This window comes from Epinephelus moara, chromosome 14 (genome assembly GCF_006386435.1).
Source record: "Epinephelus moara isolate mb chromosome 14, YSFRI_EMoa_1.0, whole genome shotgun sequence".
Lineage (NCBI taxonomy): Eukaryota > Metazoa > Chordata > Actinopteri > Perciformes > Serranidae > Epinephelus > Epinephelus moara.
This window is the reverse complement of record NC_065519.1, coordinates 24,463,371-24,487,291: the sequence shown is the minus strand read 5'-3', so window position 1 is coordinate 24,487,291 and position 23,921 is coordinate 24,463,371. Positions and strand designations below refer to the sequence as shown.

Below are 23,921 nucleotides of genomic sequence, written 5' to 3'. Positions count from 1 at the left end.
CTTAAAAATGCCACTGTGTCTGTCAGTGTCTTATATTGTTAGAAAGTTACAATAGTTAGACATGTTGCAAAAAAAAAGTCTTGAGCTTTTCAGCTCCTAATAATCCATCAGCAAAAGCTCATCAGTCAAGTAGAATCATACAAATGTTTAAAAATGTTTCATTATTATTTTTTAATGAAAACAAACCAAAAACAAAAATTAACTTCCTACACGAAAACACACTGTCATTTCTGACGACAAATAGTGACAAAACAAGAAGTTCAGAGATGGTTGAAAAGGATGATTTAGTTAGTCAAAATAAATAATCTACTGTCCCATATGAAATAAACACTCTCAGGAAGCTGTGGTCAGAAAAAAATGGTTCCAGACACAACAAGGTTCACTGTTATCATCTTTCAATGGAAAACTGAATTGTATTGATAGAAATATAATTCTTGGAGAATGAAAATAAATCATAATGTAACCTTAAAGACATAAACTGCACCATGATGGATTCATTAAGGATTTATTACATATTTACAAGACTATGAACAGCCGTTTTTGTGACTGAGGGCAAGTGCTAGGTTGTAAACCTAACCAACCTAGTGGTCACCACAAACTATCCAATCACCATGGCCTTAACCACTCATCTATGTCAACGGATGGAGGAGATTTTTATATAATTTTATATTATGGACCATATACATATATAGTGTATCCAGTATAATTGTATACTAAATACACACAGTTATCTGATTGCTTGGTAGAACCTCCTCACATGCTTACATATTACAGTAAGCTAAAACATGCTAATAATGAGTTCATGAGTTAGTGCATACAAATTTAGAGAAACCAAAAATATAAATGGTGAATTAAATCCTAATATCAGCACACTATGGCAATAACAGCCAATTTATAGAGTACTGACTGTATTTTAGTCAAGTCCACATTCTTCATGGGTCCACTGTAACTGATGAGCTTTTATTGTTACAATAACACATTTACAGTATCATGTAAGCCACGTGAGTTCACTCCCAGAAAATAAGTAGAAAACTCTTTTCTGACTTTGAATAATTAATTTCAAGGCCCGTTTGTTGTCAATAACACAACTTTCAATGACATCACATCCTGAGCTGGATCACAATATGTCATATACTGCACTGGGCGCCCTGATTATTGAGCTCCTACACAGCATAGCCTTAAATCACCATTTTGAAATGCTACACCTGTTGGGTGTGTGTATTATCTTGGAAAAGGCGCACACTAACATAGATCTTTACAAATTTGTGACCAAAATTTGAGAGAAATATATCAACCAAAAAAAAGAAAAAGTCTGAGATCTTCGACTTAAACCTGTGAAAAATGGGAGCAAAAACAAAATTTTTGCATTTAAAGTTTTGTTCAGTAAATATTGTTTTGAGTTTTTTTCCCCACTCATGTCCATGTACAACAACTAAATTCACAATCAAAACAACTTCAATACATATTCCATGACCAAAAAAAGAGCAATCTTATTTGACCTGCCCCTCCCTCAAAATACAAAATAATCAGAAAAAATAGACGGTCTGTCAGTTCCAGTTGATAACCAATACCTACAGTAACTTCAGACAGAAAAATTAATAAACAGAGATGAATGGAGAGCCATAAATAATGTCTCCTTCAACAAGGGGCAGCTTCTACATAGTCCATGGGCCAGACCAGATTTCAGTACCAATCAAGGTGGCAAAACTTAGTAATAATTTATGAAAATGTCCATGTCTGTAGATGATATTTTGAAGGGCTTAAAGCAAAGGTATAATATGTGCGAAAATTGGAAAAAATGTGTGTCATTGACTGTTTAAAGGGCGACAGTTACCTCCATATTTGTCAGTAAGATTAACAATTGGGCTTGAATGAAAGCCATGAAGGCCCCCTTTAAAATGACACCAAACACAATATTGTAAAACATTGAAAAATGTCCTGACCATGAGCTTAAACCAGGATATGCACCAGCGTCTAAAATGCAATTTACTTTAGGGGGTGGGGCACTAAATGAGCTGGTTACTGTGACACAGCTGCCTCTCAGGAGTGTCTGTCATACCAAAAATAACTACAGACATGGACATTTTCATAAATTATTAGTATCATTAAAACACCCTGCTCTCTCCTCCTTGTTGCTGCTGTGTGAATATCGGCGGAATGTCCCTTTAAATGTCTCTCCTCCCACAGGTCGCTAACATATCCGCGCCCCCATCTATCAGCGGCTAGTCCCACATCAACAATGACTGTCTCCGCTGATTTCCACGGAAAACACACCAGTATTTCAGTAAATATGCTGAAAATTTATTGCGTTTAACTCGTTATTAATGCAACAGAGCAGCGTTTAACGCAGACGACACAGACTGCCACTGGTAAGCTTTTATTTTCTTGTCTAGCCTGTTTGGTAGGTTGGCTGGAAGCTAGCTAGCTAGCCAGAGATACTGTTAGCATAGCAAGGCCTCAATCTTTGTATTAAATCAAGCATGGTGTTGGCGGACACATCGGGGTCCGTCGCTCATTGTACAGGTCCACGTTGTTGTCGCCTCCTGCCTCATATCTCGACCTGAAACTGGCTCTCATGAGACATTTTAACCCGGGAACAGATCAGATTAAGATGCTACTTAGCTAGCTCGCAGTGTCAGCTTCCGCAAAACTTGCACTATATCAAAAGATGCTATGCAGCTAGTGCCAACTTGTTTAGTGCTGGCTGTTTTTGATGCATATTTATGAGGGAGGGTTTTGCAGATTCATGTGGCTCTGCACGTGCTGTGTTTGGTCGTAAAACCTCAAACTTGCTAATTCATGTTTATGTTGTTTGTTATGACTGTGCACCACTCCTTCCATTATCAGCTGCATGACTAATCCAATCACTGACCAAATTATAGCTTCATTACTAAGTGACTGATGCTTTGCCATTCAATTATATCCCTTGTGATACATACCACAGACTATTTTAATCATTTACACCAATCAGCCAATATATATTATTAGATAATATTGGATATTTTATGTGCTCTGTGTCTGCCCTCTTTTATTAAACAGGTGCAACCACAAGGTGAGAAATCATAAAACCAGTTGCATAGCTGGGAGAAGTGAGCCGTGGGTGTGTCTGTGATGGCTGGTGGAAGGAGAGGAGCGAACCGTACCACGTACTGCAGACCTCCACTAAGCAGCGAACCAGGCTCGGTCAGCAATGGGAACCACTCGACCAGCTCCCCGGTCACAGGGGTGCGATCTCGTACGAGGTGAGTTCTGATACACTGCTGCTAAACACACACTGTTAGAGCTGAGAAATGAACATTGCAGCCTGGGAGTGTGAAAGGACTTCCTCTTATCTGGGGTCTCATTTATAAACATTGTGTATGCAAAAAATGAAGCATGAAAGAGGCGTACGACACTTCCTGCGCAAAAGTTGTGATCTATAAAAACAGACTTGATGGGAGAAACTTTGACACATCCTTAAGAATATTTGGAGACAGGAAAGTGACGATGTAGATGGTGAGGTGGCTTTGTTTGTTTTGTTTGCAGGAATGGTTCGGGCACATGCATGTCCAGCCCCCCACTGGCTGCGCAGACGGTGGTTCCTCTAAAGCACTGTAAGATCCCCGAGTTATCCGTGGATCGTAACGTGCTGTTCGAGCTCCATCTTTTCTTCTGCCACCTCATCGCCCTCTTTGTCCATTACGTCAATATCTACAAGACCGTGTGGTGGTACCCTCCATCACACCCTCCCTCACACACATCACTGGTGAGCATCCGGCGGTCAGCTATTGACTGATGATCGTGTTTAATAAGGATAATGAATGCCATAGATTAATGTATCTCGAATTTTCCATATCTTACTGGTAACCTTAACTGGTACTTCAGGGCTGTGCTTACTTATGTTTACAAAATGATGCAAGTGGGAGCAATGATACTGAGTCCATTTTATTATTTACAGAACTTTCACCTTATTGATTATAACATGCTGGTGTTTACAATCATCATACTGGCAAGGAGGTTAATCGCAGCAATTGTTAAAGAGGTAAGAATTCTACTTTTCTACCTGTCATTTAACTGTGTATCCATACTCAAATATAAAATAGCACAGTAAAAGTAAAGACAAAGTAAAGACTTAACTATTGCAGACACTGGACTTCATAGAATCGGTTCTGCACTGGGTTTACAAGCCTCAGATACACTCCTGCTCTCAAACACTCTCAAGGAAACACGCCATACTCTCTCCATTTCTCCTGCACTTTAATGCATGTGACTTCTCAGTCTGTTATTGAGATCCTCCTTTGCTTTTCATTTAACTGCTGGTTTCACAGTCTGTCTGAAAGACAGAAACAGTCTAAATAGCATTGGTAAAATCTTGTTTCACAGGAGTGACACAAAGGGACTTGACCGGTTTTTGCAATTTTTCTCTGGTGCCATTAGGGCGTTGTTACATTTTACCAGCTTCTAAGACTAACTGCTGTTTATAATCTCATTCCCTCTGTGATTCATCTTTTAAATTCTCTGTAAATGTTTTTTAATTGTTTTTATTTCTTTCACTGATGATCAAACTATTAACTTTTTTTCTATTTGTCGGTTCCTTGATTCCGCTGGGCTCCTTGGTGTATTTTTATTTATTACTCATCTTTATGCGTCTACATGTTACTCTGTGTTACAGTGTGTGTGCCAGGCAAGCTGTTCAAACAAGTTGCCCCTGGTGGGATTAATGAAGTCGTCTGAATCTGAATATTTTGTCTTCCTCTCTCCTCCAGGCATCACAGAGTGGGAAACTATCCTTCCCTCATTCGATATTTCTCGTGATGGCTCGGTTTGCTGTGCTGACGCTGACAGGCTGGAGCCTGTGCCGCTCCCTCATTTACCTGTTCAGAACATATTCAGTCCTTAGCCTCCTCTTCCTCTGCTACCCGTAAGTATGCACAGGGAGGACATGTAATAGGCGAGGGGCAGTCACAGTCGCCATCCACTGATTCTATTGTTAACAGTGTTGTTATAGTCTGTGCTATAGCTTTATCAAGTGGACAAATATTACATATAGTCCTCAATGGACACACTGTATATAAGCGTCGCAGAAAGTTTGTGCTCACTTAAAAGTAGTCTGAACTGAGATCATGATCTTGTGTTTATTTTCTCTCAAGCATTCTAGTGAAGAGCTTCCATTGAAAACATTCATTAAATATTAATAAATCAAAGCAGGTTGAAATAGATGTACCTCTCATTTCCTGGTAGATCTGATAGTGCAGGACATTTGGATGTGGTAAATGGGCTTGCAGTTGTATCGTGCCTCTCTAGGTTTTCGGCCACTTGAAGTGCTTTTACACTACTTAATTTGGGTTTAGTAACTTGCTCAAGGGCATGCGGACTGTAGGAGCCGATCCATTCTACCTCCTGAGCCACAGCCGCCACAATGTGGTGTCTGCATTTGCAAACATGTGCTGCATGAGTGGCCCGGTATATCGTAAGCAGTTGACAGGCAGTGATGTGCAGAAGAAGGACAAGTTTAACATTAATCCAAATAAGGAAAACATTTTCATGATTCGTTGTTATTCAGATTTTTAACTGCTGACACTAAGACTCTAGGAGCCGTATTGGAGACTCCCTGGCAGTCTTGATGTGGGGTTTTAGGTGTTCTTCAAGTTAATCATAGCTATTGTTTCCCACAGATTCGGTATGTATATCCCTTTCTTCCGGCTGAGCTGTGACTTCCGGCGAGCTGGCCCACTCTCCCCCATCGCCAGCATCGGCTCCAAGGAGGTGGGCAGCGTGGGCCGGGGCAGGGACTACTTGACTGTGCTGAAGGAGACGTGGAAGCAGCACACCAGCCAGCTGTACGGCGTCCAGGCCATGCCGACGCACGCCTGCTGCCTCTCCCCAGATCTCATCCGTAAGGAGGTGGAGTACCTGAAGATGGACTTCAACTGGAGGATGAAGGAGGTGCTGGTCAGCTCGATGCTCAGTGCTTATTATGTGGCCTTTGTACCCGTCTGGTTTGTCAAGGTAAGGAACTGTCTTAAAGGAGCTTTATATGATATTTACAGCATTATTGTAGCAGCAGACAGCTGTTTGCTGTGTAAAGATGTGTGGAGTAATGTCATCCTGAGCAGAGGCAGCCTCTAAATCATGGTATAAACATTTTCATATCATGATTATAGTGACCGAAACTGTCACGATTATCAGTATTATTCAAATGTGGGGAAAATGTCCAAAAAGTATTGATACACACATTGAAATCATATCACTAAGTTTTGGACATTAAAGTTACGAATCCACTACCTCATGTATACATATGAAAACTATATTAAATGTGCATTAACATCAAAGGTAGCCTGTCTTTGTCACTGTATATGATTTCAATGGATCAGTAGCATCACTGGGTTTGCCTGCTGCCCAACCACTCTTTAAGCAAAGGATTAGCAAAACAAAGCCACGTTGCATGCTGCAGCTGTGTGCTTGTGTCTGGAAGATAGGGTTGCGATAATATGAGATTTTTCTGGTATGATAATCGTCACTGAAAATATCTTGGTGTCACAGTATCACCATATATCTATCATCAGTTGAAATGACCTTTAACAGACTAAAAAAAAAAGGTCGTTTTTTTTTTTTGGTTGAACAAATGCTTTAATATAAATGAAACTTGAAACTTTTTTAAATGCAAATATAAGTGAAAAGTCTGACAGTAAAGATGGAAAGGAAATGTGCACATGCAGATAAGAATCTGCGTTCAGTTGCATTTTTTTTTTGTACCGCAGATAAGCAAATGTACAAATTATGATAATCTATTTTTATGTGATAGTGTACAGTTTTGCAGTATAGAGTGATAGAGTGCTGCAGGGATGACGTTTTTTGTAGGCCAATGTGGAAGTTAGCGTCTCCTTGTCAGAAAGCCTATGGGATTTCCCCATTGAATTTTGGATTGTTGTAAAAAAAATTAGCTCTGTGGTAAATAAATGTTTATGATACACATTTTGTTCAGCAAGATAATCTTCACAAATGAACCCCACTTTCATGATTATTGAAATGTAAATGCAATCGCCAAAAGTAAAAAGCTAACATTATGCTGTAAACGAACTACTCAATGGTTGAATGACTTAAGGTTACCACCAAAGCAAGGCCGTAAAGCCATATTCTGCAAGACGATGTTCCGTAGCCTCATGTACGTAGGCACTTATTAGCAACCGCCTTTCTTAAGACAAAAGCTTAAAAATTCAAAAGCGGGCAGTCGTATCTTATGTTGCAGAACAAAACGCAAAAGTCTCTTTAGCTCGTGTTAACCACAGACCTTATTTCAGTCATCTAATCAAAAACCCATTCAAATTACCCATAGACAAGGGAAGTGGGAGTGCTAAAATGCTAACTCATTTCCGGGTTTTAGGGCTCATTCCTGCACCACTTAACCGAGCTGTGACCCTAATGTGCTTTGAATATCACATAGAGCTCCTTTTATTGTAACTTTTAAAACATAGCTATATCATTTAATATGCTCCAATAATGCTTCTAATTTTTTCGCCTCTATCTTCCCTCAGAGTACGCAGTATGTGGACAAGCGTTGGTCCTGTGAGCTGTTCATCCTGGTGTCAGTCAGTACGTCAGTCATCCTCATGAGGCACTTGCTGCCACCTCGATACTGTGACCTGCTCCATAAAGCTGCAGCTCACCTGGGCTGCTGGCAGAAAGTTGACCCCTCGCTCTGCTCCAATGTTCTTCAGCACATGTATGTACTGCTCATGGTCTGTTACTGGGCTACAGATCCATTTGGGCTAATTTGTTTCAGATCCTAATTTTTCTTTGCTTTCTCCCTTTGCACAGATGGACAGAAGAGTATATGTGGCCACAGGGAGTCCTGGTTAAACATAATAAGAATGTGTACAAGGCCATGGGTCACTACAATGTGGCAGTTCCATCAGATGTGTCCCATTATCGCTTCTATGTGAGTGTTCTTAAATAACCCAAGTCGCGTAGAACACCACCAGATACTACTGATGCTACTTGCACGTACTGATGACTGACTGCATCCTGTCTCTTTCCCTCTTCCCAGTTCTTCTTCAACAAGCCTTTACGAATATTGAACATACTCATCATCCTGGAAGGTGCCATGATATTCTACCAGCTCTACTCGTTGATATGCTCAGAAAAGTGGCATCAGACGATATCACTGGCTCTGATTCTCTTCAGCAACTACTACGCTTTCTTCAAGCTTCTCAGAGACAGAATAGTCCTCGGAAAGGCATATTCTTACTCAAACAGCTCGTCAGACCAGAAAGTCAGTTAGACTTGGGTTTTATTATCGGGTCGCTTCACTTTGGAACAACACAAACATGCCTAAGAGCTCTGTATTTTTTCTACAAACTGCATTTTGTGTCACGTTTTTGTTCTGATCTGCCATAATAAAAAGAAATATTTTTGTATTACTTTAAAGGTTTGCTTTGGTTTTATTTGCTTCTAAAACATGTTCATGTTGTGACCACAAGAGGCCTCTGTGCTTCAAAAAAGGAACTCAGAATTTCTCAGGACATATGTGTGAATTTGAGTAGACAGGGTACATTAGTTTACTCTTCATTGCTAAGGACACGGTCACTTTTAATGTTGCACAGTTACTGACTCAAAACATTAAATGTGATTTCCCAGCTAATTTATTATTTTGATGTAAGCAAAGATTTTTAGCACTGAATTCTAATTACTCCCTGCTGAATACTAAATGTTGAAATTTAAATACGAAACTTAAATGAGTCACATTTTTTAATTTAAAAAACTTAATATCACACTGGCAGTTTCAAAGATATTAATTCACTGCATGAATTCACATGGATGGTTTCCAAATTAATTGGTTTAAAGGTTTTTAATGCAGTGGGGTTGAAATTATCATAGCCTTCCTCTACATTTATAGCACTGCACTTTTCATAAAGCTGGAGTACTTGCCTGGGACAGATCCTTCTGTCACTTCTCTTCCATTTCCTTACTCCTCCATTAAAGTTTTTTTTTCTTATCCGAGCTGACAGTGTAAGGATATATGGTGTTATAACGCCCTTTGTTTAAATTCTTGATTTCAGACTATAGAGTGGTGAAAAGTAACAAAGTACAACTACGGCTAAGTACATTTACTCAAGTGTTGCACAATTTTGAGGTACTCGTACTCTCCATTTTGTGCTACTTTATACCACTACACTACATTTCCAGGGTTTCTGTAGATCCTTAAGAAGTCTTAAATTCAACCTTGTGAATATTAGGCCTTAAAGATGTATATATATATTATATATATATATATATATATGTACTGAAAAAATAAGTCTAATGACAATCTTTAAAAATTGATCTAATAATGTGTCATTTTGTTAATGCATTAAGGCCCTCGAAGAAAATATATCACTGATCAAAAACATGAGTTTTGGGTCCTCTGTCATTTAAGCAGCGCATTTTGTGTGATCACGTGCAAAATAGCAAGCACACTAAAAATCACTTTAATGTTGCAGCGGGTAAAGATGGAGCTCATTTTAAATGCTTTATAGACTGCTGGGTGGGTAAATCTATAATTATACAGTTATTTATTTGTTTATTAAGTCTTTCAAGTAACTATTGCAAACTAATATACTGTAGGTAGTGGAGTGAACGTACAATATTTCCCTCCAAGATGCAGAGGTGCTTCGTATGAAGTAGCATAAGATGTAAAGTATTCTGTTTCTATTCAATGCTAATTGCTAACAACTGATAATGTCAATGTCACAATTCATAATTAATCTGGAAACTAAAATAAAAAAACAGGGTAAATAAGATTCCTAAAAAGATGAATAAAAAAGCATGCATAAAAAGATTCCCAGGGGAGGATCCCCCCCTACAGAGGTCCGGACTATGTCCCCACTGTCTTCAAATCCTAGATACGCCCCTGAGTAAAGCCATTAATCGAGGTAGCTGAGTAATTATCATATTTCAAGATGTCAGTGAAAGTGATGAGGATCATAAAGAAACATGAACACTGGCGTCACCATGTGTCCTGTTTATAATATTTTCAAGTGCCGAGTACCTGCAATGGCAAAACCTCCAGGCTATAATATAAGTAAGATATTCGCACCATCAGCTGATCAGTGTCAAGCTTTGCTCAGCATGCTGTTGGCTGCACCTGTACGACAGTAAACAGTGACACCGACCTGCAGGGCTGCTCCTCCCCTGACACACACACACACACACACACACACACACACACACACACACACACACACACACACAAAGGGGTGTACTGGCCCTTTAAGACGGATAAAGACGACAGCTCCGCACGAGCCGAGCGCATCGATGCCGCGCGCGGCTCTTTACATTTCATCAGTAATTTTCAGCGGTGCTGCGGAGTCGACTCACCAGCACTATGCTGTATGAAGACTGCTGTAAATGAAGTGTACTTTGACGTTTTTAAATGGCGGGAGGAGAAATGCGACGCCGTGCTCAGCCAGGTTGCTCTCTGGTGCGTAATTGATTCGGTAAGTCGTTATTTGTGTCACTCGAGGACGATAAATCTGTTTACACGTCTGCTCTCACTCTGAATTTATCAGTATGGTGTCACAAACAGCTGTCTCCATTTTGTTCTTCTAACAGCTTTTCTTTAGTGTTGATATAATCCAAGTGAAGAAGGGTTTCAGCGTATAAAGTTGCCTTTGTGTATTACAGTAGGGGCCATCTTTGGATTCTACTTTGAACGGAGGCTGACGCAGTGTTAGGGAGATAACACACTATAACTGTGATTTCATCCCATTTTAATGGGGTGTAGTGTTAAATAGCCACATAACAGACACCACAGTGACATAAATGCCCTCACTTTATCTGTATATGCACCAATAAACAACCACTGTACTGCTGTAATAGTTCAGAGGTTGTTATATTACTGAAAATGCCACATGTTATCCAACTAATGTTATCCAATACAAGTCCTGTAATACTGCCTTTAATTCACAGAAAAATATCATAATTCATTGTAGGTCTGTTGTATTTTATTGGCTTACTTCACAGTGTAAAATGTGCTGTTTTCTGGTCACCCACTGAGTGTAAATAGATAAGGGTAAGACCTTTAAACTCCACTATCCTACCATGGGGAAGCCTCAATAACAATGCAGTGTATTGATTTTCTCTTTCAGCCATTTGTCTGAAAGCTCTGTACATTAGGTCCATTTTAATAACATACACTACGCTCCTCTGGACTCATGTTACCTGTCTGTGCATTGCAGCCTTTCAAGTAATAAAACATGAGAACACAATCCACTGCAGTGAAGCACTATGGATTTCTTGGATCATTTGTCTTGGCTTGTGTGATTGGAGAAATGTCCTTAAAATATTAATCGGGGGCATCCTTCAGCTCACACATATTCTCTAAGGTCTTTCCACTTTGAGGCTACTCTAAAAATATCTTTCTAGGCCACTGTTTCACTCCCTGTTTACACCTGGGAGGCATTATGAAAAAGGAAGAAGATTGCCTGCAAAACTTTCATCTCAGGTCGATCAGTGGTACACTTTGTCTGTCACTTTTTATTGAGATGTAGTAGCATCCCTTCTGATGATTTAGATTTGTCTGTGACAGATATATTGATGCGATAACTTGTGGATGCTGTTAAACTAATGAAAGCACCACTAAATGCTTTTTTTTTTTTTTTTTTGCAGAGTGGAGAATCCTGAGCTGCAGCACTAATTTTGGCACAGTCAGAATATCCTTCTCCATCCTTCTCTCAGGGAGGGGGAAGGCTGCTGGTTTTGAACTTCCTACCTTTGTTGCTGCGCAGGACATCCTGTACACCAGCCAGGCAGTGCCCCCCTCATCATCTCACCCCCGGAGACCTTCTCTTTAAAGATAAATAATCATGGAGGACAAACGCAAGAAGCGGAGCCCAAAGGTGTCTCTCCCGCAGCCTCCTCCTCCCCCCATCAACCCCCGCAAACTGTCTGTCCTGCCAGCCAGCAAAAGTGCCACCTTCTCTCTCGGCCTGCCGCAGCCCCCCTCCCCCAAGAACAGAGGCAAATTCAAGAGGTCGATAGGAGCGCCAGGGCAGCCCAAAGAGGTGTTTACAGCCGTCGTAGCTCCACCAAAGACCGCCAGGTTTGTGTCTTAATGTAAAAGGACATTCCTCCAGGAAACACAAACTGCTGCAAATACTCTGTACATTTTTTTGTCCTATCATCCTTTTTCAAACAGGTAACAGGCATTATTAGATAAGTCAGATCATATACAGTGTGCAGCATCTCCACCACAGCTACACCTGAGTATAGTAGAATAAGTCTATTATCTTAAAAGTGCGTCAGAATTAAATACACTATACTCATCATTTTGCACTGACATTTAAATATACAGGGAGAAGTCAACTAATTGTATAACTGGTGTATATAGTATATGAGCAGAGAAATTACTCTCTGTTTCCTGACCAGGGACGACAGATGAAAAATAGCTTATAGCTTACTCTGGTGCAGCTAAGTGGCTGTGCACTGTCCATGTTAAATAAATAGATAAATAAATAAAATTTTAACTGACATTTATTGGATAATGGTCAATAATGTTCAGCATGTAGCAACAAAGCTAAGCCTTTGTAAAAGAGTCAGAAAATGGGCAAACTCACTGGTAACATCTGTTATATAGTGTTATTTAGGTTTTTTTAGCTTTAGTCTCTATAAGCCACAGGTCATACCAGACCAAGTATAGTACAGCAGCAAAAACCCGAAGTTTTTTGAACTGAGTATGGGTTGTTTTTATTGCTTATGAATTCAAGTTTTCATTTTTAAAGGAGGATTGTGTTATTTTTTCCTCTGAATGCTATTAAGTCTCACTTAAAGGGTTATCAAATCGCTATGGCAAGTTGCATTTCTCCTTAAAATTTAGCTTAAGTACTGTATGCATGTGATGAGACGACTGAGGGCGTGGCTGTTTTTTAAATAATGTTGTCACTGAGTTAAAATAACTCATTACACATGAGTGTGATGTTTCTGTTTGCTTTCCAGCAGGCCTCACAAGGAGAAGCCCAGGGCCCCCCAGCCTGCCGGGCCCAGTAAAGTAGTCCAGTCTTCCCCCCTGCAGCACTCCTTTCTCACAGATGTCTCAGACGTGAGAGAGATGGAAGGAGGCCTCCTCAACCTCCTCAATGACTTTCACTCAGGCAAACTACAGGCTTTCGGTAAGATAACCTTGATTAGAGAGAGGCCACCGAGGGAATATTCTGTTACAGGCTGGAAATAAAGCCAGTTGAAAAGTGGCTTTGTTAAACGAATCAAGCTGAAATCAAATAGCTGTGGTGCTATTTTTACACATCAGGTGCCATGGAAATACTTATGACTTTGCTGTAATCCTCCCACAGCCACAAGATATGACACTTTGTGTCTTTGAGAAGTTACACCTGTCTTATTTCACTCATCTGTTTCCTAGGTAAGGTTTGCTCCTTCGAGCAGCTGGAGCATGTGCGTGAAATGCAGGAGAAGCTGGCCCGACTGCACTTCAGCCTCGACAGCCACGTGGAGGAGCTTTCAGAGGACCAGAGGAAGTGTGCCTCCGACCACAACCTGGAACACCTGCTGTGTAACGTAAGCAAAAAGCACAGCAGCATCCTCATCTGTGTTGTTTCTTTTGATAAACAAGGGACATGTAATCTCAGTTTTCACCAGGTTATGAACTTGGATGCATCTTTGAATATCCAGTACCTTTTAAATTGCCAAAACTGCCCGCTGAATTTTAAAGAATAATATTTGTCATTGAGGACAAGCCACTGAAATGGCACCTAAACTCACCACAGAAATGTCTACTCCAGTTTAGTTGGGCTCGCAGGGCGAGGCAGGTTTCACTGATGTGTTTTTACAAACGGTCGAGCCTGAGGCTGAGCAGTAAGGTACACATAATACTGAAATTATTTCCCCACACGTTGTTTTTATTCTCAAGCAAGGCCGAAACCAAATTATATAGTCACAGCTTAAAAACAGTGTAATAAAAAACCAGGAGAGAATTAAATTATTAGGTCATAGGAGCACTTCAGTACAGTCATGAACTGCCCACAAAGGGTCATGGAATATTTCAGCAGGATAGTAGTTAAATAATGCAGTGTGTGTGCATTTTTGAGAGCCTCATGGGTCAGAAGAGTCAGGCATTTATTCCACGTAGGTCAAGCTCATGACTTACAGTAACTTGTAATCGAGTTTCTCTTCCATTCACGCTCAGCTGTGAAGCTTCTCTGAGATTAGTCATATGACAGTGTTAGAGCTGTTGTACGCTCTGATTCTATGTTTAAATGTTAAACATTATCCAGCACAAACAGCGATGTGTAGTCCAAGAATGCCTTGAAAGAGTTTCTATTGTTAGTGTGTTGCGTGGCTCCTAGTTACCCTCGCCTGGGGCTGGTATGCTCACTGAGGGGAAGCTGCAGTGTGTGAGGGAGGTGAGAACAGGCAGATACTGCTGCCAGGAATACTTGGAGAGCAGATGGGCTGTGAAGTGACTTTCCCTTGTGTGGATAAGAAGGGAAGTTGACTAGTTGCTTTTGTAAACAATGCAGTCGCATGATAACAGTTTAATTTAAATATTGACCTGACACACAGGCCGTTATGTAACATGACCACAGTTAGTGATTAGTCCTTTTGTGCCACCACATCGTGTTCTATTTTTGGCTGTTCCTATTCTCGATAAACCTCTCACCCGTTTGTTCCCGCAGCTGGAGGAGCTCAGCACGTCAATGTATCCTTTCCTAATTAAATGACGTTATTTATAGGGATCACCCAACACTCCAGGCTCAGACAAATAATGTTTACAGCTCAAAATTCATCTGCGTGAATTCTTAACGTGTCCGCGTTCAGACAAAAGCTCCACTTGGCTGAGAACCAGGACCTGCCCAAGACACCTGGTCCCTGATAAAGTGAGGCGCGGAGCACAGTGACCACACACTCATCTTCTCCCAACATCTAACCAGTCCAGGTTGCCATGGAATTGATCCAGCTGCCTTAGTAACAGAATGGAAAGATCCACAGGAGGAGGAGGAGCTATTTTTCCATTTGGTCGGTGAAGCTGAGGGAACAATATAGTGACTCAAAGCAGCAGAGCATTAAATGAACACTCAACCAAAACCATAAAGCCCTCATTCATGGCACAAGAAATGATCAGAGGGTTTACTTAACAGTTGTGTTTGATAAAATATGTTGTGTTTAAGTTTTCGACATGGTCAAGGAATCAGTATCATCATTTTCGAACAATGCAGGTGTACTCTTTGGTTATCTATTTGTGTTCCAATTTCCATCACAAAAAGCACATTTCATGACAGTTGAAGAAGTTGTATTTATTTCATAGTATGCCTTTTGTCTTTTGCATCATTCGCAAAGGGAAGAAATTTGAGCCATACTTAAGTAGCAAACATATTTGGCCCTTGTCGACAACACCACTGTGGTTAGCTCAGAACTTTAAAGGGAGTTTTCACTTTTGCTATTATCCTGAATATGCTCCGCCATTTTTATAGCTTTGCTTTGAAAGTTTAATACTTAAAAAGCAGGCTGGATTTACTAAAAGCTGGGTGACCTTTGATATAACTGTTTAAAGGGACTGTGTGAGAAGACACTAAATCTATGGTGAATGAACTTGTATAATGGTTTATATGTTTTACCAATGTGCAGCACACCTACTGTTTTTGTTGACACTGATCGGTTAACAAAACTTGAGTTCATCAGTGCTTTATCAGGGTTGACTTCAGGCTCAGTAGCAGCATCCCTCAGAGCATGAGCTCGTCCACCCTGCTGTTGAAATGCTGTAAAATCACCTACTGTAACACGTGGGTCAAAGGACACTCACTTGTCTCTCATGATACTGTGTTGGATAGCAGATAGCAGAGTGATATGGCTGGCATAAATCTCTGAACAGTACAATTTAAAAAATTGGCAGCTACTTTTATAGTTAAAAGTTTCGGGGATGACAGTATGATTTGCGTTTTATTTAATTTCAACCTTGGCAGTGATGTACCTTGGCCATACTATTTAATTCCTGACAAGCCAATTAAAGTGATAATAGTGATCCGTCTGAAACATCGAAGCATTTGTGCATTTTGGTTATTAAACATGTAATATGAGTCTGTCTCATTTTCTTGACTGCTTTCTAAGAACACCTCTTTTCTAAGGCCTTGGCCTGCATAGCCTCTACAGTCACACACTACATTTCTACTTGTCAAAGGTCCTTTACAGTCAGTGATTTTCTGTTGTTTTACACATTATAAGGAAAATTTACTATTGGCTTTACATAAGAATTAAGCACAGTCAAAACAACAAACTTGTGAACAGTCTTGTGTATTCAGTAACTACCCATTAAAGGGACGGTTCACCCTAAAATCAGTTTATTTATCAGTTAATGAGTTAGCAAGTTTTGGAGATATCGGCTGTAGACTTGTCTACAAACTCAACAGCAATGTCTCTTTCCACAAATCATGACCCAGTGACCCCAAATAATCCACAGACCTTGTTGTGAGCAGTCTCATGTAGGAACTATTTTCTTTCTACTGAACTACACCCGCCAATCGTATCACCACCCAGAAGGAACTATGCATCTTCTCATGGATGAGAGGCTCGAGCCTGTGACAGTGCAAGATGTAAATATTAATGGTGTCATCCTTGGCTGAGCTGTAACGTTAGCTAGCTCAGTGGTGCTAGGTGAGCTAGCAGTAGATGCACGATTCCCTCTAAGCAGTGATTTGATTGGTGGGTGCAGTTTGGCAGAATGAAACTAGTTCCTACATGAAACTGCTCACAAAAAGGTCTGTGGATTATCTTGAGAAACCAGGTCATGACTTCTGTGAAGAGATATTGCTGTTGAGTTTTTCACATGCACCACAAGCCGAGTGCCATCTAGTTCCATTATATTCAAGAGAAGGCAGACATCTCTACAGTTGATATCTCCAACACTCGGCAACTCACACTTAAACAATCTAGATTAATAAATAGCACTACAGGTAAGTGGAAGAATATGTATGTTTGTATTTTAGGGTGAACGGTCCCTTTAATAAAGATAAATTTGGTACTTTAAAGGCATAGAATGTGTGAATTTAATTCACCTTTCAAAACAAACTAACAGTTGAGATGAGACCTTAACAGATGTAATCAATACCCATTTTTTCCAGCCGCATTAGTGAATGAGGCACCTGGAAGTTGGTTTTACAGAAATAAACACTTTATTTATATATCAATCTGTCTTTGCTCTTGTCCACAAACAAGTTCAATATAATTTAACAATAGATGAGTTAAAAGGCTACTTGAAGACTGGCACTATACTGAGACACAATCAGATCCGGGCTTTCACTGTTTCTCAGGCAACCGCTGGAGTAAAAAACTGAACTCCTTTTCCTTTCACGCTGTCCCCATCCGCGAGACTTGGTTCCAACCCCACCTTGATCTAGGCATCAGTGTACATATATATCTCCTTAACAAAAATATAAACACATTTTGATCCTGCCAGTTAATTTTGGTCATGCAAAAAAAGACAGACGGTACCAGCTCAGCACATCATTAACAAGACTTTGAAACCATTACACAATATATAAATTATAAACTGTACCATTATACAGCATACAATTACAGATGAAGCTAATACTGTGCAAATACACATTTGAGCTGTACAAAAGTATTTTGTACTAGTTTTGTTAATCTCAATTCACAAAAAAACAACTACATAAGACATTTTGAAAATATCACATCACATTTGATGATACAGCAAAAATATACACCTTTCAGGTCCCTGTCTTCTTCCTCGTCTTTTTTTTGTGCATTTCAAATTTTACATTCTGCAATAGTGTCTCTGATTTGTCTACAGTACATGTTTAGATTATGAAAAAAAAGCAATGATAATCATAGGATGGTAAAATGTAAAACTCATGAAGTCTATCATGATGATGAGCTACTTTTTCAAAGTGCAAAGAGAGCAGGTTGTGTGTGTGTGTGTGTGTGTGTGTGTGTGTGTGTGTGTGTGTGTGTGTGTGAGAGACCTGATGTCAGTATGTTACAATTGTCCATGCGTCTGTACCAGAGGAAATCTCACTGAGATAAGATTAAGAGCTCCTACTTTTTAAAGGACTTTCTCTTTACTGATATAAAAGTGCAGGCACTGTAAGAAATGTAGAACATCTCTGTCTTCAAGTAAGGTCAGTCTTAATGTTCTTCTCTTCCAACATTAGATTCTGTTTGGACTCTGTTTTATCTTTAGGATACGGTCCTCAGGACCTCATTTAAACCTTTGTGGATATTGGCAGGCTGGGAGGCAGCACACTCAGTCAGGCTGGGCCCCATCTGGGCGTAAAGGGCTTGGCACAGGTTGGCGGTAGCACCCCTCACGCTGCCGCCCCGGCCATGAATGGTACCACTGTGGGTGGAGGTGCCCAGGAGGTGCCACAGCAAGGGAAGCACTTTCTGCTCCACCATCTGGGGCTTGCGAGGGTAGAGCTCTGTCACAAGGTCTGGAAATAGAAAGCAAGAAGACACAACAGGTGGTCAGACATACAAAACAATTTGGGAGCCAAGGCATATACTGCAGAATCAGATCAGAATTCTTACAGCATACACACCTGCAACCTTTTCGATAAGATCCACCTTTGCTTTGCCATTTAAAAACTGAGCCTTGGTGCAGAAAGGCTGAAGAAGAAGTATGTTATCTATCATGGAAACAAAGAAATTCACAAAGTTACATAAAGACAATTCTCCAATTTAAGTGAGCTTCTACTTTCACCTCTACCAGAAATATCTGAATGCTCAAAATGAGTACCAAGATTTAAGATAAGTGCATTAATAGCTCCAATAGCAGCAGAGTAGATGGCGTTGTTCTTGGAGTTGAGGTGATTGTCCACGATTGCTGGGACCAGGATGTTGACCACTTGGGACAGGTTGTCCTTCAACAAGTGGATGATCTTCTGCAGAGACTCGAGGGCGTACAGGTTGACCTTGCTGTTGGACTCCTGCAGCCTGGCCTTGAAGGCATCAAACACCTGAAAGAAGGAAGGCCGGAGGGAAAGGAAAAAAAGGTGAGACATTTTGTTGCGTTTTTAAGATGACACAGGGTTGTATAATGGTAACTGAGAACCATGACAAAGCAAAAATGTTAGTACTAACCGGGAATATACTATTGATGACCATGTTGGGGTTGCTCTGGCAGTCAGCTGCTAGCTGGTCGATCCCCTTGATCCTCTCTCTGAAGTCCTTTGAACCCAGCAGACCTGAGATCTGCTTGATGTATTCGGTCTTGTCTGCAATACTCTGCGTCTGAGATCTACAGCTGTAATGGCTATTAGACTCCCTGTAGATGATGCAAAACACATCACATAGTTTATTTTATAAACCTGCATCTACAGTGTGAATAATGTACTTCATATATGCATTATACAGGTTGTGCTTGGCTAAACCTCTGCTCAAAAGGCTGAACAGGGCTGCTGTGCTGGTTGATATTTACACCCACCTGTTGGTCTGGTTGAGTGGCTCTCTGGTGAGAGATGAGGCTCTGACTGTCCCGCTACCTGGGAGGGAGCGTCTACCTCTGGCTGACTGCGTGTCTTGGGGCATCTCACCAAGACCCTTAAAAAAACACCCAACAATCTCCAGGTAAGATGACAGTGTGACCTTTAGGAAGAGCACCATACATTTTATAAACATAGAAAATAAAACACTGTGCCTTTGTCTTGAGAGTGAAGACTGTGTCTCTGACGGTCGGCAGGTCTTTGGTGGGGATATATTTCTCCAGGATCTTGTCAAAGTCAGGGTGGGATGAGAGGGACAGCAGCATTCGTCGCCCAAAGTACCTGTGGGTTGAACCAGTATGAAAATGGTAATTTTGGAAATTTCATATTTTGAATTTACCATTATTAGTTATGTTTTTAATGGCATAGAATTTCCCGCAAACCATGATAAGGATTTTATGTGAATCAGCTACAAGACCCAGCCAATATTTGTTTCTTTGCTACAAACAATTTGTAAAACATGTAATATTTATGAATTACACAAAACTTGTGCAAATGCAAAAGTTGAAACCTTTTCTACTTGTAAAAACCGCACTGATAACTGCACTATAACACTACAACAAAAGCAGAGGAACATACCTGGCTTCCTGTGAGGAGTCCTGTGCGAGTTTGGTAACGGCAGGTAAGATTCTATCTGTGAGATCTTTGGCTCCAGACAGAAGACGGGCAGCACCAACCTTCTCCACCAGATCAGCCAGGTGCTGGGCGGTGCATTTTCTCACCACTGCGTTGAGGTGACTATCAGAGCAGAAGGGAAACCAATTCAGCGATCAAAGGCTTTATAAATTGTGCAAAAGTACCCACTAAAACTCAAAATTGTGAGTGCGGTGGAACAGCACTTCACTGTGTGTGTGTGTGTGTGTGTGTGTGTGTGTGTGTGTGTGTGTGTAGAGATGCACACTGACCTCAGTCCCCCAGAGAGCAAAGCATTGATGCAACGAGTTGGCGTGCAGTGCTTAACCATGCAGCCCAACGCTGCATCCACATCCTGCCTAATGAAGGCGTTACTCTCCCCGGCTTTCTGCAGTAGTGCTTTAACTGTTCCCTCCAGCTCCTGGTCCATTGCCTTCTGCAGGTGGGTGTACAGGTCGCCCAGTGTACATACTGCGACCCTGGAGACACTGGACCGCAGGTTCTTCACCTGAATGACAAGGACATTGTTATAGTGGAAACAGGGTTATTCCAGCATCAAACAACAGAGATAGATGTTTAAGACATCTATCTGACAATAACAGTGTACATCAATGGTTATGTGACATGCATTTTCAGGCATGTTAATATGGACAGAGATTAGGTCTGGAACAGTGCTAAAATGCTTGAGATTGTATTAGTGTGGATGTAGCCTGAGAATTAATCTGCAAAATCAGATATCAACATATAAATCCTGAAGTAAAGCAGTGCAAGTTGAGATGGAGTAAAGCAGCAAACTGAAAAAGTAAAAGTGGTGTGAGAGTGTTACACAACAAGTTGTACTACCTCTTGAATGAGAGACAGGCAGACATCATGAAGCCTGCCCTGGAGTGTGTCTGAGTGGTAGACAGCCAGACTGCGCAGAAATGTTAGACCCTCTATCTTCTTCTCCCTGGAGTTAAAAAAAAAGAAAAAAGAAAAAAAAAAGAAGACACCATTGATAGCCGCTTTTTGTACACTTTCTTTAACCAAACTTAAAGATATGGTTCCTGTTGAGTATGATGGATTTCATTACCACACACATATCTTAATATTTAGAGTAACTGTAATTTAATATTTCCGTGTTAATGTAATTGCTTAGCTAATCAATACCTGCTAATGCCTTTTACATGGTATTCTGTATTTCAAAAACCTCTTAAGGAGCCCTGGATTTGAACTGTAAGTATGATGGATGGAGCTCAGTGCAGCTGAGATACTGTAACATGCCAGTGTTCCTCACCAGTCTTCGGAGCTCAGCAGGTTGAAGCTCTGTGTCAGCGCCAGGTCAGGCTTGGAAAAAGGACACAGCTCCGGAGGCTCTGAGAGATTCTTCTTGTAGCCCACAGTACCAGGGGACAGCTCATCTAAATGGCCCGTCAGACACCACACACAACACACACACACAGATTCGGTCTTGTGTTACATCTCTATCAGTCTGAAAACAAGCAGTGTGTGTGTGGGCGGCGGTGCATTAACGGTAGGTTGTCAAAACAAAGCATTGTGGCACATTACCCAAAGCAAACATCTTATTCACCCATGCTCTGGTGGCTCTGACAGTCTAATTAATGTTCCAACATTTTCTATAAACAAAGACCTGTTGAAGCACCGGTTCATCCATTTATAATGCTGCGGAAAACTGCTAAATTGCAAGCTGGTGTCAGATCAACTGAGAGATGGTACACAGCAACATAATAAAGATACACAGTGGGTTGTTTCAAAAACAGATGATTGAACTTGATATGTGCAGCAGGTAGATGAAGTCTTAGTTTAAGGTCTTCTAACCTGAGCTGTGTGACAGCGATGGTCGGGTTCTGCTGAGGCTGGGTGCCCTCCTGAGACGGGACGGGTTTTTGGGGTTGGGGGGCACCGTGGGGGGGCTTGGCTGGTGGGGCGGAGTGAAGCACTTGATGGGGCTTTGGGGTCCTGGTGGGCTGGCGGGACTGGTGGGGCTGATAGGGGACTCATCAGAGAGAAGGTCAGCTTTTGTGGAAGCCACTGTGCTGCCGTTCAGATGCAGCTCTATGTCAGGAAAAAAAATGTACGTTTCAAGTCTCTGGGTGCAAACATTATAAGCTGCATAAATGGATGACTTAATTTCTTTAAAGAACATGAGGATACAATGTTATACTTCACAGCAAGATTCAAAGTTATAGTGCAATATGGTAACAGAACAATTGGTAAAGGTTTCACATCTTTCTCTTGCCTTTGATGATTAATGCTCTACTCTCGTCTGTGGGTGAGTCAGACAGCATCTGTCTGACACGGTGGCGAATCTTTTCTCGTTTCTGGTCCGCTTGACTGCACTGCTCCTCTTGCTGCTCCAGACACTGCAGTCGCGTCTTATCCCGGTTAAACCTTGAATTCTTCACCCTCTGCTGCACATGCATTGGTAGAAAACACACAGGGTGAGTGGAAACTTGGTACGATGTGCTATGATTTTCCACTGCACAAAGTGTGACTAACCTTAACCTCATCTGGACGTGGGCTGTCATTGCTGTCTAGGTGACTGCCAGACAGAGCATGGCTGTAGACGCCTGCCGAGGGATCAGCAGGGGGCTTGGCCACAGAATCACCCTGCTCAAGTGACAAGGCGGCTCCTGGAGAGCTGGGGGACGCTGCCGTGCCAAACATGCCTAAGACGAAGCACAAGGGGGATGTTTGCGTAGATGTATTATCAGACAGGTGGACAATTAATCTGCTCAACTGCTAAAGGAATCAGTGATGAGACTTATTTAAACATTCAACAATAAGCTAAAACACTTTGGACACAGAACAGAATACTGGAAAACTGAACAATGACTTATGGCAGAGACTGACCTCTTCCAATGACTCCTTCAGGCATATCTGTGGCTGGTGAGTTCCTGCTGCTGTGGCTCTGAGATCCTAAGAATCAAAGGAGAGGAATATGATTTAATTTAATTATTTGAGGACACATAATATTATTACTAGGTAAATCCAGGAAAAAGCTCTGTCCTGTTTGATACCACCGCTGACTGACCTTTGGCCGGCTTTAGAGCTCTGACAGATTCACGGATGGCTGGTTTGACCAATGGAGGAGATGGTCCCGATGTGTCTTCCTCAGTTTTGATTGTTCCATTGGAGTAAGTGACTCTCTGCCCAACAACACCCACCTCAGATGACAGCTCGTTTCTCTGAGACAATCCTTGAGAAAAGAAAAACCAGAAAACAAGGACATTAATAAGATAAACTAAACAATAAGACAGATTAGGCAAACCCCTGGAATCCCTCTTTATACCTTGAAGGCTGCTGAAGTCCATGGACACAGAAGACCTCAGTTTTGCAGAAGGCACTCTTGCAATGCGAGGTTTCATTCCTGAAGAGGCAGAGCTTCCAGGACTGTCGACAGATGTGACAAGTGAGAAATTATGCTGGAGAACTTCTTAGCACTGTTCAACACATTGTCAAATGCCACCAGATGGGTACAAGGTTATCTCTGCTTTAACCCTATGGGCCCTAGGCCTTTTGGGGGTATTTTTACTGCCTTTACTTTTAAGCTCATATCACAGTCATTATAAAGGCTACATACACATGCTATATCTTGTTTTTTTTTTCAGGACAATCTGGGCTAACCAGATTTGCCATCATGCCATGTCCTTCTGTGTGTCTGTATTTTATATTCATTTTTATATCAATGAAAAAAACAAATCTGTGTGACTAAATTCTTACATTTGTACATGTATCTCACCATAGCAAGTTGGAAGTTGACATATTCTGCCATATATGAGGAGGGGAGACTCTCTGGAATCTGGCAATATAAGAACCATGATG

The 23,921-nt window shown here is 41.1% G+C and overlaps 3 protein-coding genes across 6 annotated transcripts in view; 2 read left to right on the top strand and 1 right to left on the bottom strand.

Annotated features, from left to right (window-relative positions):
• Window positions 1-2,204: 2,204 nt before the first annotated feature.
• On the top strand, window positions 2,205-8,406 carry tmem39b (transmembrane protein 39B). Its single transcript, XM_050062667.1, has 9 exons — window positions 2,205-2,369; window positions 3,040-3,242; window positions 3,526-3,745; window positions 3,938-4,021; window positions 4,746-4,900; window positions 5,655-5,988; window positions 7,515-7,702; window positions 7,798-7,918; window positions 8,027-8,406. The coding sequence occupies exons 2-9, from the start codon at window positions 3,112-3,114 to the stop codon at window positions 8,258-8,260; spliced, it is 1,467 nt and encodes a 488-aa protein (XP_049918624.1). The 5' UTR covers window positions 2,205-2,369; window positions 3,040-3,111; the 3' UTR covers window positions 8,261-8,406.
• A 1,812-nt stretch (window positions 8,407-10,218) lies between these two features.
• On the top strand, window positions 10,219-16,043 carry ccdc28b (coiled-coil domain containing 28B). 3 transcript variants are annotated; one of them, XM_050062619.1, is made up of 6 exons: window positions 10,219-10,438; window positions 11,626-12,058; window positions 12,952-13,124; window positions 13,373-13,527; window positions 14,646-14,668; window positions 14,788-16,043. In XM_050062619.1, the coding sequence occupies exons 2-6, from the start codon at window positions 11,823-11,825 to the stop codon at window positions 14,840-14,842; spliced, it is 642 nt and encodes a 213-aa protein (XP_049918576.1). In that variant the 5' UTR covers window positions 10,219-10,438; window positions 11,626-11,822; the 3' UTR covers window positions 14,843-16,043. The 3 variants fall into 3 exon arrangements, with proteins under 3 accessions (XP_049918576.1, XP_049918577.1, XP_049918575.1); XM_050062620.1 differs by having other exon boundaries at window positions 10,219-10,454; window positions 12,955-13,124; XM_050062618.1 differs by having other exon boundaries at window positions 10,219-10,454.
• Window positions 16,044-17,112: 1,069 nt separating this feature from the next.
• LOC126401379 (TOG array regulator of axonemal microtubules protein 1) overlaps window positions 17,113-23,921 on the bottom strand; it is a 14,450-nt gene continuing 7,641 nt past the window's right edge. The window contains exons 8-23 of one of the 2 annotated variants that reach the window (XM_050062601.1): window positions 23,389-23,489; window positions 23,131-23,295; window positions 22,950-23,015; window positions 22,596-22,765; window positions 22,336-22,504; window positions 21,915-22,151; window positions 21,373-21,496; window positions 20,940-21,045; window positions 20,369-20,604; window positions 20,043-20,201; window positions 19,619-19,745; window positions 19,406-19,521; window positions 19,063-19,246; window positions 18,719-18,938; window positions 18,522-18,608; window positions 17,113-18,413 (exon numbers count right to left, since the gene is read on the bottom strand). In XM_050062601.1, coding sequence (XP_049918558.1) covers window positions 18,160-18,413; window positions 18,522-18,608; window positions 18,719-18,938; window positions 19,063-19,246; window positions 19,406-19,521; window positions 19,619-19,745; window positions 20,043-20,201; window positions 20,369-20,604; window positions 20,940-21,045; window positions 21,373-21,496; window positions 21,915-22,151; window positions 22,336-22,504; window positions 22,596-22,765; window positions 22,950-23,015; window positions 23,131-23,295; window positions 23,389-23,489 — 2,521 coding nt within the window. In that variant the 3' untranslated portion in view covers window positions 17,113-18,159. Of the gene's footprint in view, window positions 18,414-18,521; window positions 18,609-18,718; window positions 18,939-19,062; window positions 19,247-19,405; window positions 19,522-19,618; window positions 19,746-20,042; window positions 20,202-20,368; window positions 20,605-20,939; window positions 21,046-21,372; window positions 21,497-21,914; window positions 22,152-22,335; window positions 22,508-22,595; window positions 22,766-22,949; window positions 23,016-23,130; window positions 23,296-23,388; window positions 23,490-23,921 lie in introns of both variants that reach the window. The other variant, XM_050062600.1, reaches the window with a different exon arrangement.

Bases quoted from the DNA above. Each gene is read 5' to 3' on its own strand.
- tmem39b (XM_050062667.1), top strand. From the start codon at position 3,112: ATGGCTGGTGGAAGGAGAGGAGCGAACCGTACCACGTACTGCAGACCT. The intron at 5,989-7,514 runs GTAAGGAACTGT...ATCTTCCCTCAG, and splicing joins TACCCGTCTGGTTTGTCAAG to AGTACGCAGTATGTGGACAA. The intron at 7,703-7,797 runs GTATGTACTGCT...CCCTTTGCACAG, and splicing joins TCCAATGTTCTTCAGCACAT to ATGGACAGAAGAGTATATGT.
- ccdc28b (XM_050062619.1), top strand. From the start codon at position 11,823: ATGGAGGACAAACGCAAGAAGCGGAGCCCAAAGGTGTCTCTCCCGCAG. The intron at 12,059-12,951 runs GTTTGTGTCTTA...TTTGCTTTCCAG, and splicing joins GCTCCACCAAAGACCGCCAG to CAGGCCTCACAAGGAGAAGC. The intron at 13,125-13,372 runs GTAAGATAACCT...TCTGTTTCCTAG, and splicing joins AGGCAAACTACAGGCTTTCG to GTAAGGTTTGCTCCTTCGAG.